The 20662-nt window shown below is 38.4% G+C and overlaps 2 protein-coding genes and 1 non-coding gene across 3 annotated transcripts; 1 reads left to right on the plus strand and 2 right to left on the minus strand.

Annotated features, from left to right (window-relative positions):
- Positions 1–13512: 13512 nt before the first annotated feature.
- Positions 13513–14136, minus strand: LOC111876803 (uncharacterized). Its single transcript, XM_023873379.1, has 2 exons — positions 13986–14136; positions 13513–13895 (listed from the first exon to the last, which is right to left on the minus strand). Exons 1-2 carry the CDS (start codon positions 14134–14136, stop codon positions 13513–13515), a joined length of 534 nt encoding a protein of 177 aa, XP_023729147.1.
- A 1959-nt stretch (positions 14137–16095) lies between these two features.
- LOC128133425 (uncharacterized) lies at positions 16096–17250 on the minus strand. The gene has a single exon (XM_052770861.1). It carries the CDS (start codon positions 17248–17250, stop codon positions 16096–16098), a length of 1155 nt encoding a protein of 384 aa, XP_052626821.1.
- Positions 17251–18358: 1108 nt separating this feature from the next.
- On the plus strand, positions 18359–18465 carry LOC111876841 (small nucleolar RNA R71). Its single transcript, XR_002845123.1, has one exon. It is a non-coding gene; the product is annotated as a small nucleolar RNA R71 (small nucleolar RNA).
- The last annotated feature ends 2197 nt before the right edge of the window (positions 18466–20662 follow it).

The following is a 20662-nucleotide window of genomic DNA, read 5'->3' on the forward strand; positions in this document are numbered from 1 at the left end:
TATAGACAATCCCAATCCAACCCAACCATTATGCCAAGACCGCAACGCATGCATTTGTGTCTAAATAATTTTCCTAAGGAACCCCCTTAATCCTAAATACTCAAAATCCTCATAAACACTCGCCCACTTTTTCCGAACAATGCTCATTTTATGCATCCCTCCGAATCCATCCGCAGAAAACCTCACAGTCTCAAGGTGTTTTTGGTTGAGCAACCCAAGCATACATATTCTAAAAATTACAATTCTTTGATACCACTATGGAGCTTTTTGGAATTCTTCACTTTCTTTGATAATTTGAACTTTGATTTCTTTGAATTCTTCAAAATTGCCACCTTTTTGATTTTCTATGATTTTTGGGTATCTTCAACTTTTGAACTTTTGGAATTTTGATCTTTTGATCTTTACTTTAACTGCTCCAAGATTCTTACAAGTTTTCTTGTAATTCTCCCTTTTTTTACATGTACCTCACTTTTTTTTCACTCAAAACCCTACATGCTTAAGCAGGGACGCTCAACTTCAACCTTTATTGATTAAGGATAATAATTTTCGTGGATACATTTCAAGTACACGATGCTAAACTTATTGCATCCCTCAAACTAAGTGAGGTTGTGTTTTTTTCCCATGATTTCACTAGAATAAAAGGGGCCACAAATGCACTATAACGTGTATAAGCTTAACTAAACATTTGGGTCTTCATGCAATCATCAAACATAACACTAGCATGATTCCTAATTGCTTTTTACCAAAGTTTTCTAATTTAGCCCTAGCAATTTGTATGCAAAAAAAATTTTATTTTTAAAATTTAACTAAAATTTTAACTAATGTAACCAACCCCTACCCCACACTTAATTTATGTAATGTCCTCATTGCATATTATGCATGATAAAGAATAATAAAATAAAGAGAGAATTGGAACAAACTCCCCTGGGTAGTAGTGGCGAGGTTGATCTTCTTCATGTTAAAGCGCCATCTTCAATTGTCTTTAGACATGGGAACAGCTCATCCATGCCTTGGGTGTCATATTTTGTGTGAGAAAGCTCCAAAAATGCAGGAAAAATACTCGGAAATCTTCAGAAATTAAAACTCTAAGGAATATGAGCGAGACCCATAGTGAATATGAGCATAATATAAGCCTTGAGAATGAAAAAGTGATAAACTCGTCGAGTCTATACAAAAACACGACGAGCAATAGCGTATCAAGCAGAAAAATCGTGAAACTGAACTCGGACTCGTCGAGTAGGTAATGTGCACTCGGTGAGTCCATCGCTGAGTGAAAAATAAAAATATTCTGCTTTTAGGTTCCGTTTCTGATGTGGCTGGGCATGATAACTCAGTGTATTTTTTTTCATTTTTCTTCAACAAATAACACTCTAAGACCTTCCTTGAACACGGACTCGACCCTAACTCATGCACATTCTCATCTAGACCCGATCCTCACTCTAAACTTGACAATTGAGACTCTTGCATGCATCCAATTCTTCAATCTGAAAAGAAAACAACCACAAGTAATAAAAGAAAAACAAGTTCCTACTTAAACATCCTACAAGTTCATCACCCAACATAAAGAAAAGAAAATAGTCTTAATCATCAAAAACACAATAAAATAAAGCATCAATCTTCCTCCTCGTCTTCATCTCCTCCAGCTCCACTACCACCCGCTTGCTAACATGGCACCCTCCATAATCCTCAATGATCCTAGCCCTCCTAAATAAAGTTGTGGTGAAGGGAGGACTAGGAATCATAGTCAATACTCGTGCTTCTGGTCGGTCCAAAATGCCATAGGTTCTCACAAGCCTTGTCACAAACATGCCACCATTGATTTTTGAAGTTACCCATTCTTTGACTGCCCCCTCCGCCTAGTATTTTTCCACGCAATTGTTGGATTAATGTCTAAGTCCATAACTATAATTGGTAAGGCTTGACCCGACCCGGCATGGTCCATTTGGGTTGCATGGCATCATGCACTTGGATAGACTAAAATGAGAGAAATAACACTTAAGGTTTATTAATATATTATAAGTTCTAATATATTAATAGAGATTATTTAATTAGTATTGATCAAGAATTAATCTAGAATTAATTAAGTGATCAAAAGAAGACTAATTAAATATATGGGTTGATTATGTAAATCATCCATACTTATATAGTGGGCTAATGCTCCATGGATTATCAAGTTGGGCTCAAACCCATTGGATGCTCCATGGATGCTCCATGGTGTATTTGAACCCATGGATCCAAGGAAATGGAAAGCCATGACAATTAGGGTTTACCCTAATTGTAACAACTACATAAGCATCTTATTGATGTGAGAAATTGGCCACTAAGATATGCATGGAGGGCAAGCCGATTCTTGAAGTGTTCTAATTTCTCTCTAAGTTATTCCAAGTGCTTATGGTGTTGTGTGAACCATTTGAGGTGTCACACTTGGGGCACTAGGCACTCAAGCTTCATGAAGACAAGCACCAACAAAAGGTATGTTATTCTAACTTGTGTTATTCAAAGTTTTTGTATGCTAGAATAGAACAATACCTTGGAAAGTTGATATTTGCATGTATAATAGAGAAAACATAGATCCAAGGTATTTAGGGTTGCATGTACACTTAGGAGTGTTAGATTGCTCAAAACCCAACAGTGGTATCAGAGCCTAGGCTTGTTTTCTTGTTGTACTTGCTTAAACTGCTTAAAATTGACTTTTGGTGTTGTCTGCCCAGCAGACTCGCCGGGTCCATGAAGGGACTCGACGAGTCCAAGGCAAAATGCATCCAACTCGCCGAGTTTGTTCATGCACTCGACGAGTTGGACCCCCAGACAGCATATTTTCGATTTTTGGTGCTGGAATTGGTCTAGAATCATTACCTTTGACTGTTTTGGGCTTATAAAACTTGTTTTGAATGTGGTAATGATTATGTTAAACCAATTTCAATGCTATAATAAAAGTTTCAAGTTTATATGTGTTCATGTTATTCTTGAAAATTGTTGATTATGAATGATCATGCTTATGAGCTTTGCTAGATCATAGGAATTGCGTGCAAATTGTTTGTTGATATAATTCATGATCTTGTTGAAAATTGTATGGAGTTCATAACTTGTCCTCAAGTTATGAATTTTCAAGAATTTTATGTTTCCTTGATTTATGAGTTATTAGACTGATAATGAAAAAATTATGTTTTAGTTGTTTTCAATCCATATTAGTCTAAAAGAAGTTCATAAAATATGTTTTTGTAACTTGTCTTCAAGTTATGTGAAAAGTCATATTTATGAATCTTAAAAACTCATAAAAGTTTTGTAAGTTACATAAAATATAAGAGTTTTTCCATTAAATAGTTTAATGACTCCATAACTTGTCCTCATGTTATGGATGTTGAAGAGACACTTCTTTAAAGTGTTTTTAAAGAATAAGGGGTTACATTAAAATGAAGAGTCTTCATTTTAATGAACCATTAAACTCATAAGTTATGATTTAAAGAGTCTTGAAATAGTTTCAAAACTTGCCCTCAAGTTTTGGAATTTGAAAAGTTACTCCTCATGTATACTTTAATTCCAAATTGAACATTGAAATTTTAAAAGGTTTAAAATTCAACCCTTATACTATTATTATAATTATAATTATATAGATATGTATAAGAGGAAGTCAATCTTACCGTTAGTAGGCCTCATTCACGAAGCCGATCTATAAGGGGGGTATAAGGTTACTGCCTATAAAATGGCAGTTTAATGGGTGTCCACTCTCACCCACCGCTTCCTTGACTGGTGGAGGGTCGTTAGCCAAACGGGTAGGAATGGACTATAATTCTCCCTTCATTAAAAGTATAATGAAAAATACTAAGTAACTAAACACTTATAAATTCCCAATGTTAGTTACTAGGAAAATGTGAAAAGGTGCTAGCCCATAAAATTACACTTTGTACCTTACCAAGTCGTTAGTGGAGCGTGTGTGGTTAACCGGCACACTAACATGGACTAGTAAGAGTGGCAAAGGGTAACTTGACTTTATTATAGATCGGTGGAGCGTGTGTGGTTAACCGGCACATCAATTAGGTAATATTGTTAAGGGTACCAAGTCAATTTATATGGTTATTCACACCTTCTTTGTGATCCTCGGCATCCCAGTCACAAATTTGAGAGGGCACAATCGAGATTCAAACATGCCATTGAAAAGTTCAATGTATCTCAAAAGATCTAGGAGTTTCAAAACCAATAAAACCTAATAATAAAATATTTCGTTTTCATGGTGGAAATTGGTAATCGTCATTTACTTACCTTCAACTATTTTATAATTTGGATTACAGCATCCCTCTTCCAGTTATAAATAGGTTGTTGGGTCCTAGCCTTAATATTTCATATTGGGAGTTATATTAAGGACTTTAAATCAACTAACTTGAATTTCTCCCATTATAGATGTCTAGTTTAGACAGCTATGGTCTTCTCAAATCTTTAGGAACAAGCTTCCTAGTGAAGATGATATCCCAAATGGCAATCAAGGTGAAAGATCAATCCCTTTGTTGGGCATTTGTGGAACTAGAAATCATACTTCACTTCATCCACCTCCTCGAATAAATCTCCCTACCCCACAAGTTTTAAGACTTGATAAATTCTAGGTCACTCAATCCCTATTGGCAAGCAAAGTCTATATGTGCTTAGATCTTGGGGATTAAGCCACATATTGACAAGTCGGGAGAGTCGGGTGTCGAAGTCTCGAGGTAGCTGGCTGCTGACTTGGTTCTTCAGTCACTCCTTGATGACAGGTCGCGACAAGACCCTTAATGATCTTACCTATTTGCTTGATGATGCTAAATCAGCAATGATTTGGAGCATTAGTAAAAGCAAATTGGATTGGAAGATCTACTTTCCAAACCTATTTAGACATTGAAAATGGTGACATTGGAGGTCCAGGAAAAACTTTCTCTTCCCAATGGAAAGGGATCGGCCATAGTCAACTCGGTTGACCAAATGGTAAAGAGAAAGGTTAAGTCTATGATAGTCCCATGTACCATTTCCAAAGAGTCCATAAGATTTTGTTGCCAAAGGAAAGACATTGGTTGCGAAGCTGCTAAATTTACCTGAAACATCTTAAGGATGGTAAAGTCAATAGGTTTGACTCTACTTCAGGTAAAGTCCATTGTCTAACTCTATTAAGTTTCTATTCTGAGATTCTTATTGTATAATATGACGAGGTCACATGTTGATGTTTTAAGAATCAAAGAAAAGGTGAAGAAACTTAAAGGAAGTATATGTTGATTCTGATCGCGAAGATGGATTTCAATCGCATGGTTCGGTGATCAGACTTTTGAGCTGTTACTTAAGAGTTATGATATATTGCTTAGGATTAGATAACAACAAGTTTTCCATATGGATTGTAAGGATAAATTTTTCCGCAAAGTTTTAAAATAAAAAGAAAAATGGTTTTGATTTTATTTATTTTAAGTATCCTTACAATGGCATTTGTGAAAAATTATTGATTATATGTTTCCATTGATAAGCAATATGGGTAAATGGATTTGATTCTTTCATTAGTGGAAGTGTCATAATTTACCAAATAAAGAAAGATTCTCATCACCCAAGTTTCAGTTGGATAGAAACTTGGAATCATGCAACTTGTATTGTATGATCATGAGAATTTTTTTATATATTTGGGAAATTAAGTCTATTTCCTTGTTCACATGTACATGTGAATCAAGTGAAGGACAAAGGGATCGGATACACTTGGGTGTGCGCTGATCAAGTCCACCACAAAGTTGATAAGATTATTCATTATGATTTACTAAAGTTTAGTAAATATGGTTATACTTACAAGTTTAAGTATAGTTCTGGATCATTGGAGAAGTTTCAATGATAGACATAATGAGTAAGAAGAATCAAATAAGGCAGAAAGATAAAAGTTTCTCTAATCTGAAGAGATGGGAGAGTACTTGAGTATCTTTTTTTATGATTATCTTAGTGATTATGAAACCATGTCACAATTGATCCTCTAAGGACACCTTAGTTCATTTTGTTTGGCTAAGGAGAGGAATTGTGAATTGTTGAAATGGTTAGATCAAAAGATAAATTATACTTCGTTCCAAAAATTAAATCTTAGATTCATACTCCAAGATTAAGCCTTGAGTGACATAATCTTAAGAAAGGTTTAAAACACTTGTTAAATGTAGAGTAAAATGTGTTCTTACTCTTGTACATTTGAAATTGGTAAGTTGTGATGTTTTGGATAAAACAAAGACCAACTAAGACCAATTGTGAGAAGTGCTTAACTTGATAAGAATCTACACTAACTCTTGAATATTCGGTTTTGTCAAGGAATGGTTCTTGACAAAGAGAATCTTATATGTCAATAGGTCAGTGGGAGTCTTAAAAGGATCTTAAGATAGATTCAAGAACTAATCAAGAGTTTTGTTAATCACTAGACCACGACTTGAGGTTTGTAACCTATCGTGTTGACATATTCTGTGCCTATTCCAGTTAAAGTTGGTTTTGCATTGGAGTTCTAAGAGTTCTCAACTGGTTGCATAACAACTTGAAAGCAATGGCAGGCCCTTGAGCTGCCAGGTGGCAAGAAATTAGATTGAGTTTAGTCCATATGAGTTTGGATTTGTCATTAACCTTGTCGTGTGATTATGGTTATGTCAAATTCATATGGATAGGAACACATACACCATCAAAATCTAAGTGTCATAAGGTTTCTCTCCGATTCATGAAAATGATAGTGAGGAAACTCTTTCACTAAGTAGATTTAAGTGGATAGCAAGTGTGAAGTTTGCATTCTCATGTCGTTAGTGGAGCGTGTGTGGTTAACCGGCACACTAACTAATGAGAATGGCAAAGGTTTAGACTCACATGTGAACTATCTAAGGAAAGGTTTAGACTCCATGTGTATGATTTGATAAAGTCTTATCAAGGCAATCTAGTATCAGAAATCTGACTAATTTCTAGGTAGATGTCAAAGCTAGTGGGAGCATAAAGTGTTATGCTAGTTAGATAATAATCATTATGCTAGTGGGAGCATGATGATTATGTTGCAAGTTAGCAATGTTAATTATAGAAAACAAAAGTTTCAACTCGCTTTGAAAAAGTTGTTTTACTATAATTAAGGGAGAGAAATTTATACTTCATTCCAATTCTACAAGCTTAGATTGAGATTTTAATCAACTTTAGTCAAGAATATATATGAATGTTATGATGGAATGGTTCAACATAAGGAATTTCTATATATGTTGCTTTCTCAAAATTCGATTATGATTACTGCATCCCTCTTCATAGTTCGAATTATGAGAACATGGCAAATAAAAATTTTATAGCATGAATCGTATCCCATATGCTTCGGATATAGGATCGATTGCATGTATTATAATATTCATCCATTCTAAATTTTCCTAATGCTTAAGGCGTTAAGAAGGGAAAAGGGATTAGAACTAGATATGACTAAGATGATTAAGCAATTGTCGAGAACAATTTGGGGTTTTCCAAAGTTTGGTTACTCATGGACAATTGGAAGTATAGAGTAAGGATCGTATTGACATATTTTGGAAAGAGGCAACTCTTGTTCAAAAGTGATGGTCACGATGGGAATATGGAAATTTTTCCATAGGTGGAGGTTGTTCTTTGAATCTGTGTAAGATTAAAGAACTTAATGCAAAGAAGGATGTTCAAAGGAATGTACTTTGAATTTGAGACTTCATCTCCATGGAATTGCTTTCCATTGGAATACTTTGTAACGTTTGTTGCCAAGTCTTTGTGACTTGTGTGAATATCATTACAAGAGGATCATTGCATAGATTATGGTAAATGACAAGAACTTGGTATTCTTACATTTACAATAAGGATTGGGATTGTGAAATGAGAATCATTGAAGTCATGTTCAATTGATATACATTTCACAAAGAGACGACCACATGTAAACATAGTGTGAATACTTGGAGTATGGCATAGCTATTGTTTAGAGAAACATATTATGCATGCTTGGAGCATGGCATCACTACTGTTTCAATTCAAGTATTAAGTTGATTAGTCGAAACATGAATAATGAGTGATCAATATGGTGCTTAGATAAAAGGTGTTTTATTTATGCTCAAAGTGTTGAGGCCATATAGGACTAGTATTATTTTGTGTTTCACTTTGCATGTTTTGACTTCCAGAACAACTAAGTCATTCTACCGAATAACCAAGTTATTCAAACCATCCACAGTCGGTCATATGTTGGAAGTAGATATGAATCAAGACTGTCGTGAATTTAGCTTGTATGATTTGTCTAAAGTGCTTTAGACAATGCAATAGTTGCTACAACATTCATGAGTAATCATAAGGGCTGAGTATTGGATTCAACCCACACTCATTTGGATTCACTTCATGGATTTTATCACGAGTGAATCATGAGACGATAATATCTTATATTCTTCAAACCTAGAGATATGAGTTGTTGACTATGAGTTGGTTATACATTGATTGCACGTAAACGCATTGGTAACTCGATGCTATAAAACGTGCCTTTGTGTATGATTCAACAAGTAGTCAGTACAAGCATATGAGTCGAAGTTTATCCATTCCTTTTACCCTCAAAGGGATAAAAGCGATATCTGTGGGCCCCTCGAAGATTTAGTGATGACAAAAGTAAGTGCTCGGTCGGGGCTGGACTGATTTGATTTATTCAATTAGTCAGTCGTCATAAATCAGAAATCGGGAAACAACAAATGGACAGAGAGAATTATTATAATCCATGTCTCGGTCCATATGATATCTAGAATGGAGGAATATATGATCACTTATCTAATGGACAAGTCATTGACAAAGGTCAGAGTTCATCTACAAGGTCAGAGTTCGACAGAAGCTTTTGCGAGCTACGATTGCTAGTCGGGTTCTGAAGTCATATATGCAATAATAGTTTTAGACTTATCCAAGTGGGAGACTGTTGGATTAATGTCTAAGTCCATAACTATAATTGGTAAGGCTTGACCCGACCCGACATGGTCCATTTGGGTTGCATGGCATCATGCACTTGGATAGACTAAAATGAGAGAAATAACACTTAAGGTTTATTAATATATTATAAGTTCTAATATATTAATAAAGATTATTTAATTAGTATTGATCAAGAATTAATCTAGAATTAATTAAGTGATCAAAAGAAGACTAATTAAATATATGGGTTGATTGTGTAAATCATCCATACTTATATAGTGGGCTAATGCTCCATGGATTATCAAGTTGGGCTCAAACCCATTGGATGCTCCATGGTGTATTTGAACCCATGGACCCAAGGAAATGGAAAGCCATGACAATTAGGGTTTACCCTAATTGTAACAACTATATAAGCATCTTATTGATGTGAGAAATCGGCCACTAAGATATGCATGGAGGGCAAGTCGATTCTTGAAGTGTTCTAATTTCTCTCTAAGTTATTCCAAGTGTTTATGGTGTTGTGTGAACCATTTGAGGTGTCACACTTGGGGCACTAGGCACTCAAGCTTCATGAAGACAAGCACCAACAAAAGGTATGTTATTCTAACTTGTGTTATTCAAAGTTTTTGTATGCTAGAATAGAACAATACCTTGGAAAGTTGATATTTGCATGTATAATAGAGAAAACATAGATACAAGGTATTTAGGGTTGCATGTACACTTAGGAGTGTTAGACTACTCAAAACCCAACAGCAATATGGTAAATTGCAAAATACATTAGGAGTAATAATACTCCACATGTAGAAGATGTTGAGAGTGGGGACTTTATCGTCATCCTTTCGCATGTTTATAGAGCTCGCGATCAGATGATGTATTAGGCGATGGATCGGGGAGCGGATCATCCCCTCTTGAGTGGATGAAGGGATATAGACTTGGTTGGCAATGGTGTTCCACCAAGTAGAGGCTACCACACCCTTGGGCAAGTCTTTATGGCACTGCTCCAAAATTGACTCAAAAGTCTCAGACATGATCTCATTTTGATCATAAATTCCCAGCCTCCACGCCAACTCAGCAATGCTACATTGGCGGAACTCTCCTCCAAGGTAGAATGAAATAATGTTTGAACTATAGTAGTCATCACCACCACGGAAATAGATGGTGGCAAAGAATTCCCAGCAAAGCTCTTGATACACCGACTCTTGCAGCTTAAACAACCGACTCCAACTGTCACATATTATTTGCACCCCATTAATTTCACAAGAATTGACCAAATAATGGCTTAGTGCTTCTTCCAGCCCAGCTTTCCCCATCCAAGACCAGTCTAACTCATTAGGAACATATATTTTCTTTCGCCTTAAATCCTCCATCTTGTTTTTTGTTTGTGTAAGCGAAGACTTGTTGGTGATGCTTGGAAAAGTCAACCACGGAATGTCCCTATAACCGCCTCCTCATGAGCTTTGACCTCTCCTAGGCATGGTTCCTGCACAACAAAGAAACAAGAAAACCACAAACACAATACCTAAAGTGTTAAGAATAGAAAAATATTGGCCATCAGCACCATGGACTCGCCGAGTCCATGAACTACTTGGCGAGTAGGACGAACAGCGGGAGTCCAAAATCACTCTGATGAAATTAAACGGCCAAATCCAAAAATTATTTCAGGGGTTTGCTTTGGTATGTTCCAGGAGTCTATGTAGCACCCGGTTCCCGGTACGTAAATCTTATTTGAGTATTTTCCATTTTTAGCCTTGGACTCGGCGAGTCATAGGTCCGACTCACCGAGTAGAGACAGGACCCGGGACATGTTTAAGTTGGTGACTCGGCGAGTCCATATTCCGAACTCGGCGAGTCACCGCTGTTGGATGAAACCCTAAGTTTCAGGGGTTTGCGCCCTATTTAAGCCTCATGTCCGCCCCAAGCAAGCCCCCATTCACCCTCAGAGCCCCCAACCCTCGTTCAAAGCTTATTTCCTAGAGAGTTTGAAGCATTTTTGTGTGTTCTTGAAGGTTTTCAGAAGGAAGTGGTGTAGATCAAGAGGAAGGGAAGGAAGCCAAGCATCTTAGTGTTCTCTTAGTGATTCCTTCGAGGTATAACCCGTTTTCCCTCTGTTTCTATGCTTATTACTCCATTAAGTCTTTCGTGAGCCCTTCCCCAAGCTTGTATGTGCAACATAATTCGTAATAAGTTGATTGGCCTTTAGATCTAGGCATGGTTGAGCTCCAGGAGCTCAGATCTGTTGCCTTTATGGACCCATATTGCATGAAGACCCTAGATCTACCCTTTTGGTGCATTTTGAACCCTAAAACTCTCATGGAGGAATATTTACACGTAAAGTTGGAAACTTTATGTGTTATTCATGCTCTAGAAACCCAGATTTGTGAATGGCATGGACTGGATCCAAGCAAAATCGCGTTTATAGTGCTTGCATGGTAACGACTCGGCGAGTCGTTCATCTGACTCGGCGAGTCTGCTCGCGAGTCTCCGAGTTTGTCCCCTTTTCATTGTGTCGAGTGTGAGCAATGAGTCACGGGGTGTGACTCAGTGAGTTGGAAGCCGAACCCATCCATGAAGGAACTCGGCAAGTCATTGCCCTGACTCGGCGAGTTCAAGGCAATCTCCTTAGATCAAGATCAGACTCGGCGAGTTGTTCATACAACTCGGCGAGTCGCAACATAAGTGTTCATCGGATGAAGATGAACCCGACGAGTTGTTCATACAGCTCGGAGAGTAGGATGAAGGACTTGAACATCAGTTTGGAAGGAGAAATCGTCGAGTCAACGCCTAACTCGACGAGTAGAGATGGGATTCAGGGCAATCGAGTGGATAGGGACTCGGCGAGTTGGAGAGCCAACTCGGCGAGTCGGGTCAACTAAAAGTTGACTCTGACTTTGACTTATGACGTGATCAGGGGTAAAATGGTCATTTTACCCAAAGGACAGTTAGCAGTGCTTGATTGAGTATGTTGTGGGAATTACAGCCGGAGGATTTCCGGAGCAGCAGTAGACAGTCGGTTCCCGATCAGATCAGCAGCTACTTTGAGGTGAGTTACCTTCCAGTAGCGGTGGGTCTACGGCCACAATGTTGGCCCACCAGTAGGAGTCGTATGTTAGATGATTGTCTTTGTGATATCATCTAGGTTTTCTGCTACCTGATATGTTATATGCTAGCATGATATGTTTTATGTGATAGAGGTAGAGATCGGTTGTTAGGACCGAAGGGCAGTTCGGACACCCCAGAAATGTCTGACAGTATATGATTATGTGTTTGCATGCTGGCTTGTTATGTTATATGCAATAGAGGTAGTAGGAGGGGACCAGTCCCTGAGTTCGGTTGTTAGGACCGAAGGGTAGTTCATACACCCCAGATATGTTTGATAATATGTTATGTATGATGTATGTGTTAGTAGCAGTAGGGGTGAAATAGTCCCTAAGGCTCGGTTGTCAGGACCGACGGGTAGTCAGCACCCCAGAATAGCTTGACACGGGTAGTCAGCACCCCAGAATAGCTTGACACGGGTAGTCAGCACCCCAGAATGGCTTGACACGGGTAGTTTGGCACCCCAGAATGGCCTCACGGGTAGTCGGCACCCCAGAATGACCGTACCGGGTAGTCAGGCACCCCAGAATAGCCTGGCAGTATGTATGTTATGTGTTGTACGGTATGTGGTACGATGGGGGAACTCACTAAGCTTTGTGCTTATGTTTTTCAGTTGTTGTTTCAGGTACCTCTTCAGCCAAGGGGAAGGAGCAGGCACGGTAGCGGCTCATCACACACACTCCTTGATTCCGCATTTATGATTTTACCCTGGGATTGATACTCTGATATTTTGGTTGTTTGACTGTTATGGATTTCAAATTTGGTTTTCGATGTGAAATGGTTTAATTAAGCAATGTTTTAATTATTAATTTTTTCTAAAGTAATGTTTTAAAAACGAAATTTTTGGACTTGAAAATTGGATCGTTACAGTCTATGTTTGTAAAGATTCACGTCTAAAACGTCCTAATTTGTCAAAAATCAAAACCCTAGAATCCAAGTCTTCCCAAAAACGGGATTTTCCAGAAATTAAAGGTGTTATTACACCAAAGATCGAAACTTGTAAAGGATTAAGAGCTAAAGTTGTTACCTTGTTGGTTGAAATTGCAAAATAAGAGAAGATCAAGATGGATGCTTGAGAGTGTTTGCACGTCGAGTGGGGGGGAGGCGGCTCGTATGAATGGCTTAGTGTTGCAAATTAGGGTAAAAACCCCTCTTTTACAGAATGTAATAAAAATAATTTTTTTTCGGGTAAATATATGTACTCGTCGAGCAGGCGGACCAACTCGGCGAGTAGAAGCCTGATTCATTGATTTTTCGGGATTTCTAAAATGGACTCGTCTAGTAGCCTTAGAGACTCGTCGAGTTTTTCATTCTGTGAAAATTTTGAGTTTGCAAAATAAAATATATGCCACCCCACACCTGAGCATTGCTTGCCCTCAAGCAATCATTTCGAACATAGAAGAAGATTGATAAAAACAAATCCAAAGCAAAATGAAAAAAAATGAAAAAGAAAAGAAAGCAAACTCTAAACGCGGGTTGCCTCCCGGAAGCGCTTCTTTTTAAGGAGTCTTTAGTTGGACTCCTTCCTGCTTACGTCTCTGTAATCCCTTCCAGCAGCATCCCTTCTTCAAATTCTTCATTTCTCGGAATTCCTTCTTCATATTTTTTCACCCTATGACCATTGACCTTGAAAGGAGTTCCATCTCTTGATATTAGCTCAATAGCTCCATGTGGAAAAAATTTCTTTACTATAAATGGACTATCCCACCGTGTCCTAAGCTTGCCCAGAAATAGTTTTATCCTTGAATTAAAAAGTAACACCTTTTGTCCTTCGTAAAAGTCCTTATTACCCTTGAGTCTTTTGTCATGCCACTTCTTGGTCTTTTCTTTGTAAATCAAAGAACTAGTGTATGCCTCGTTCCTAAGATCTTCAAAGGCATTCAATTGCATTAACCAGTTAGTTCTAAATTCAGCTAGATCAAAATTGCACACCTTTAATGCCTAATAAACCTTGTACTCTATTTCAACCGGTAAGTGACAATGTTTTCCATAGACTAGCCTACATGGCGTAGTGCCAATAGGTGTATTAAAAGCTGTTCTAAATGCCCGTAGTGCATCATCAAGCTTATCTGACCACTCTTTCCTATTACTTCCAACCGATCTTTCTAGTATTCTTTTCAATGCCCTATTTGTAACTTCAGTTTGCCCACTCATTTGAGGATGATAGGATGTTGAAAATCTATGGTGAACACCATATTTTTGCAACACCTTAGCTAATTGATCATTGGCAAAGTGTGTGCCCCGGTCACTAATGAGAGCTTTAGGAACTCCAAATCTTGAGAATAATTTATTTAAAAATCGTACCACCACCCGAGCATCATTAGTGGGTAATGCTTGTGCCTCCGCCCATTTAGATACGTAATAAACCACCACCAAGATGTATTTATTTCCTTTAGACATGGGAAAGGGTCCCATGAAGTCAATCCCCCACACATCAAATATTTCACATATTTGGATGCTATTTGGGGCATTTCATTTCGGGATGATATATTTCCCGCTCTTTGGCATGAGTCACATTCCTTGACATATTGAGCAGCATCCTTGAAAATTGTAGGCAAATAGAACCCAATATCAAAAATCTTCTTCGCGGTGTAACGTGCTCCATGATGTCCTCCAGCAGGTCCACTATGGCAGTGTGCCAAAACGTCTTGACTTTCCTTCCTGAATACACATCTTCTTATCATTCCATCCGCGCAGCTTCGGAAAAGGTATGGCTCGTCCCAAAAGTAGTATTTAATTTCCAAAAAGAATTTCTTCTTTTGTTGGTGAGTCAAATCTTTTGGGATATATTTGGTTGCTAAATAATTTGCTATATCTGCAAACCATGGCACTTCTCCCGCTACTACCAATATATACTCATTGGGAAAATCATCCCCAATTTTATCTTCTTCTAGCTTCTCCAAAAGTGGGTTCTCTAGTCTTGATAAATGATCGGCAACTATGTTTTCCATTCCCTTTTTATCGCCTACTTCGATATTAAATTCTTGTAGAAGTAGAAACCAACGTATCAATCTTGGCTTCACATCTTGTTTGGAAAATAGATACTTCAATGCGGAGTGATCGGTAAACATGATTGTCTTGGATAACATTAACTAAGGCCGGAACTTGTCAAAAGCATATACCACTGCTAACAGCTCCTTCTCGGTAGTAGTGTAGTTCTCTTGAGTTGGATTCAATGTCTTGCTTACATAATAGATTGGCTGAAAATGCTTGTCAATTCTTTGTCCCAAAATAGCTCCCACTGCACAGTCACTAGCATCACACATTAGCTCAAAAGGGAGACTCCAATTTGGAGCTACCATAATAGGTGAAGTAGTCAACTTTTCCTTCAACAAATTAAAGGCTTCAACACATTCTTTAGAAAAGTTGTATGGGGCGTCCTTCAAAAGTAATTGAGTCAAGGGTCTTGTGATCTTGGAGAAGTCTTTAATAAAGCGCCTATAGAACCCCACATGGCCTAAAAAGCTTCTTACCCCCTTGACATTTGTTGGAGGTGGCAATTTGACTATAGTGTCCACCTTTGCTCTATCCACCTCTATCCCCCTCCTTGAGACCTTGTGTCGTAGCACAATTCCTTCCTTCACCATAAAATGACACTTCTCCTAATTAAGGACAAGGTTGGTCTTCTCACATCTTGCTAACATTAGGTCCAAGTTGGACAAGCAATCTTCAAAAGAGGACCCAAAAACCGAGAAGTCATCCATAAAAACCTCCATAAACCTTTCGATCATATCATGAAAGATAGCCATCACACACCTTTGGAAAGTAGCCGGTGCATTGCATAACCCAAAAGGCATGCGTCTATATGCAAATGTTCCACTTGGGCATGTAAAAGTGGTCTTCTCTTGGTCTTGTAGGTCGATTGGAATTTGGAAGTACCCCAAAAACCCATCGACAAAATAGTAATAAAGATGACCGGAAAGCCTCTCAAGCATTTGATCGATAAAAGGCAATGGAAAGTGATCCTTGCATGTGGCCTCATTTTGCTTCCTATAGTCTATGCAAACTCGCCACCCGGCTACCGTCCTTTTTGGAATTAATTCGTTGTTTTCATTGGCTACTACCATCATGCCTTCCTTCTTCAAAACTACTTGGACCGGACTCACTTATGGACTATCGGAGATCGAATAAATGATTCCAGCATCTAGTAATTTCATTACCTCCTTTTTCACAACTTCTTGCATGTTCGGGTTGAGTCTTCTTTACATCTTTTGATCCGTCTTCTAAGTTGATTTTGTGGGAACAATAGACTGGACTAATTCCCTTTATGTCGGTTATCTTCCATGCTATAGCACCTTGCCTCTTCTTTAGTACACCCACAAGGCTCTCCTTCTCATGTTTGGCCAAATCAACAGCTATAATTACAGGTTTTTGCTGGCCATCTTCAAGAAATGCGTACTCCAAGTAATATGGTAGTGCCTTGAGCTCAGTTTTTGTGTTCTGTATGTTGAACACATCGAGTCCAGTAAGGGGACTCGTCGATTCCAGTGTAATTTTCGCGACTGTACGGGGTTCTTCGACTGGACTCGCCGAGTCGGTCGAGGCTACTCGGTGAGTCGGTTTTTCTGCACTTCTGATCAGATCGTCATACTCAGCTTCCTCGAGCAATCTTTCTAACTCCATCAGGTCCCTTTCAGCATCAAACTCTTCTTCAAATGAAACGGTGGACTTGCTTGGCTTTTCTTCATTCCAATCTTCCAACATGTCGATTGAAAACGCCGTGTCATCACTAATCCTTGCATGCTTCATGGCTTGATCGACTCCGAAAGTGACTGATTCGTCTCCTACCCGAAGGATAAGTTTAGAATCTCTCATGTCGACTATAGCGCTTGCTGTATTGAGAAAATGTCTTCCTAATATGATCGGGACTTGGGGATCCGCTTCCATGTCTAGAACTATAAAGTCCGCAGGGAACACGAACTTTTCCACCTTCACCAAAAGATCTTCACAAATTCCCCTAGGAAATGTAACCGTTTTGTTTGCTAGGTGGATTGCCATGCGAATGGGTCTTGGCTCGGGGAGATCTAAATTTTTGAAAAATGAATAAGGCATGAGGTTCACACTTGCCCCTGAATCAGCTAGTGCATAAATGGTAGCCAAGTTTCCAAATTGACATGGCAATGTTAAACTTCCCAGATCTCCTTTCTTCTTAGGAAGTTTGTTCAACATAGCAGCTGAAAAGTTCTCGTTTAGGACCACCTTCTTCACTTCTTCCATATTCCTTCTGTTAGTTAGAAGCTCCTTGAGAAATTTGGCGTATTTTGGCATTTGAGAAACCGCTTCTATGAATGGTATGTTGATTTGAAGAGCCTTTATGTGTTCTAGAAACTTCTGGAAGTCTTCTTCATTCTTTTCTTGTCTAGCTCGGGCTGGATATGGCAGTGGCGGCTGATATCGCTTAACAGGAGGTTTATTTTTCTGATCAGGTGTCGGACTCGTCAAGTATATATCGTGGACTCGGTGAGTAGGGTCTGGGTCCAGCTGGTACTAATCTTGATTCTGCCCTTCTGCCTCTTTCTCTTGCACCGGCTTCGGATCTTCATTCTGAATAGGGACCAGAGGGGTAATAATCTTCCCACTCCTGGTTGTGACAATGTTTATATGTGCGCCTTTCGGGTTACTTTTGGTATTGCTTGGAAGTCCACCCGGTCTTCTCTCATTCACTTGTTGTGCAAGTTGCCCTAGCTGCTTTTCTATGTTGAGAATGGATGTTTGTTGATTCCTAAGTAAAGCTTGCTGATCTTTCATCATAAGTTGGTGTTCTCTCAACATATTTTGTTGATCTTTAAGTGTAGCATCGGTACCATTGTGTCGTTTCTCGGACGCGGCTACAAATCTAGTAATCATCTCTTCCAAATCAGCTCTCTTCTCCACAACCAGCTCCTCCTTTTGATAGAAACCCCGTTCTTTTTGCTTTTATTTATCTTCCTTTTCCTTTTTGTACTCTTCGTACGGGAGCCATTCCTTCTTTGGTTTTCGCCAGTTATCATCAAATATGTCGCCACTTGAATAGAATACTTGAGCCTTCTTGTTTCCATTTTCATCCAAGTCACAATCCTTAGTGAGGTGAGGTCCTCTACAATTCTCACATCCTACCCGAATAGCATGGATTGTTTGATCCATCTTAGTCATCCTTCTATCTAAACTATCTAGTTTAGCCATCATTGCCGCCATGCCATCGTTAACCGTGTTCACTACCCCCTTACTTACTTCATTTCGTGGGTTGTGATATTCTCTAGAATGTTTAGAGAACTCCTCAATTAATTCCTTGATTACCGGGGGCGCCTTCTTTGTGAGGGGTCCTTGCGATTCAAGGAGCTACCGAGTTGTAAGATTGACTCCATCATAGAAGATAGAGACTTCTTGTTGGCTATTAAGATCATGATGTGGGCAATTCCTTAGTAGACTTTTGTACCTCTCCCAGGCCTCATAAAGGGACTCTCTAGGTTGTTGTTCAAAGTTGGTAATAGCTTTCTTCAACTTGGCTATTTTTGAAGGTGGGCAAAACTGATCAATGAATTCTTCTTTCATCTTAGCCCATGTAGTGATGGATCCGGGACGGAGTGACTTGAGCCAATCTTTTGCAGCACCCTTGAATGTAACTGGAAGCATACGAAGCAGCTGGGTTTCGCAAGGCACATTTGGAACATTAAAGTAATCAGCTACATCATTGACTTCATCCAAGTGTTTATAAGCATCTTCGTGGTCTTTTCCGTAAAATGGGATCTCCTTGAGTTGAGCAAGTATGTGACCTTTGAGCTCAAAAGTGGCAGTCGCGGGGATTGTGGGTTGCACAAGCCCCGGGCCAGTGTCATCTCGTATCCTCTTCTTCCATTCGCCCATGGGAACTTCATCGATGTTCGCCATGGTGTTGTCAAAGTCACCTTTTAGATCGCTGTCTTCTCCAAATTCGCTTTCTTCCCTTTCGGACTCTTCACGGTGTCTTCCTTGATTGGGTCTTCGTTTGCCAAGGAAGAGGTGATGGATGCTCCTGATTTGCTGCTCTTTTTCTTGCTGAAAACAGACTTTAGATTCTTCAAAGGCGAGCTCTTCAAAGAAGCGGATACTCCAACGGCTTTTCCTTTGTTCTTCTTTAGGGCGGACTCCAGGTCTTCAAGTGGAGGAACTAAAGACGTACTGGATCCTCGGGTCATGTAACAACTGCAACCAAAGTAAGAAAAACGCGTAAAAAGAACAAAAAGTAAATAAAAACAAAAGTGTGAAACTGCGACGGACTCGCCGAGTAGCTTCAACTGCACTCGGCGAGTTCAAGGCAGAAACAGAAAAAATTCCTAATTAAAATTCTAAAACTAGAAATTATTAAAACTAATCCTAATAACTAAATTACCTAAAAATAACTTTGTGCAAGATAAATCTCACACAAAGGATCGATAAAACTAGAATTTAGTACTAATTTTTGAACCGTTCCCCAGCAATGGCGCCAAAAACTTGATGTGTGTTTACTCAACTAGTTTTAATCCTACTTTTAATTATAAAATCGACACACAAAGGCAGTGGACCTATCAATTGTGGTAAAGCTAAATAAGTAGGTTATCGAACTCAGGGAACGGAAAATTAAAACTAAAAACTAGAATTAACTAAAAACAAGTAATAAAAAATAGGGGTTTCTCTAGTTTTGCAAGACTAGAAACTTAACTAAAACTTAATTACTCAACTAAAAGCTGAAAACACGTAAAAACAAACTAAACTCAATGATCAAAAAGGGTTTCTGTTTAGGTTCAACTCTTTTACTCCTATGGTTAATTTTTATGATAATATGATAGATTAATTGTTGTTGGTTACCGACTCTGGTGATTAGATTTGCAGTCATTATTACTAATCCTTAGAAAATATACCAATTCAAGCAACGGCCAATTGATTAAACTAATAGATTTCCTAGGTTAATTATTTGGGTTAAATAAGACTTGTAGCTAGCTAATTAAATTTGGTGATTTAATTAACCTCTTGTTGATGGTGTATCACAGAAGCTCACACTTTAATTTACCCATTCTCTAATTAATCCTAGTTTCATGTTCATTATTCCTAGGCATATAGTATTGTGTTAACATAAATTATATGAGATAAGCAATTAAGAGATGTTCATGCAGCTTAATCACTTAGCAATTAACAGAAAACAGTTATGGTTAATGCATAAGGGTTTTTAACAAGCTTAATTTAACAATATCACCAACTAACAATTAATCAAAAGAGTAAATTAAACCATAGGAGCAAAATTGTTTCCCCAAACAGAAACTAATGAAATTAGTTCATGAATTCAGTGTATGAAAGCTTAAAAACAAATTCAAATTATCCTAACATAATTCAATTCAAAAGAAAAGTGGAAAATTAAACCTAAAGTGTCTTAATCTCTTATGAATGAAGGATTAGGGTTCTTCAATCATTTTCCAGAGCTCCAAGGTTTCCTTGATCGCCAAGTGTTCCACCAAAAATCCAGAGAGAGTCTTCAATTCGGGTTTGTGAAGTTTATTTATAGTTTTCTCAAAACAGGGGCTACTCGTCGAGACAACTGACTCACCGAGTCCCCCTTGAGGAATCCGTATACGGAAAGGACTCCACGTGTTACTTTGCAAATCTTCGTTCCTACTCGCCGAGTAGACGGTCCTACTCGTCGAGCAGCTTCAGAATTAGCCTTTTTTCTTCTTTATTTTGTTCCCGAGCT

The sequence above is a fragment of the Lactuca sativa genome, chromosome 4, assembly GCF_002870075.4.
Source record: "Lactuca sativa cultivar Salinas chromosome 4, Lsat_Salinas_v11, whole genome shotgun sequence".
NCBI lineage: Eukaryota > Viridiplantae > Streptophyta > Magnoliopsida > Asterales > Asteraceae > Lactuca > Lactuca sativa.

What these genes read in the sequence shown, in the direction of transcription:
- LOC111876803 (XM_023873379.1), bottom strand. Translation starts at nt 14,136, where the DNA reads ATGAGTGGGCAAACTGAAGTTACAAATAGGGCATTGAAAAGAATACTA. An exon ending in ACCTATTGGCACTACGCCAT is followed by an intron (nt 13,896 to 13,985) that starts GTAGGCTAGTCT and finishes ATTTTGATCTAG; the next exon opens with CTGAATTTAGAACTAACTGG.
- LOC128133425 (XM_052770861.1), bottom strand. Translation starts at nt 17,250, where the DNA reads ATGCCAAAATACGCCAAATTTCTCAAGGAGCTTCTAACTAACAGAAGG.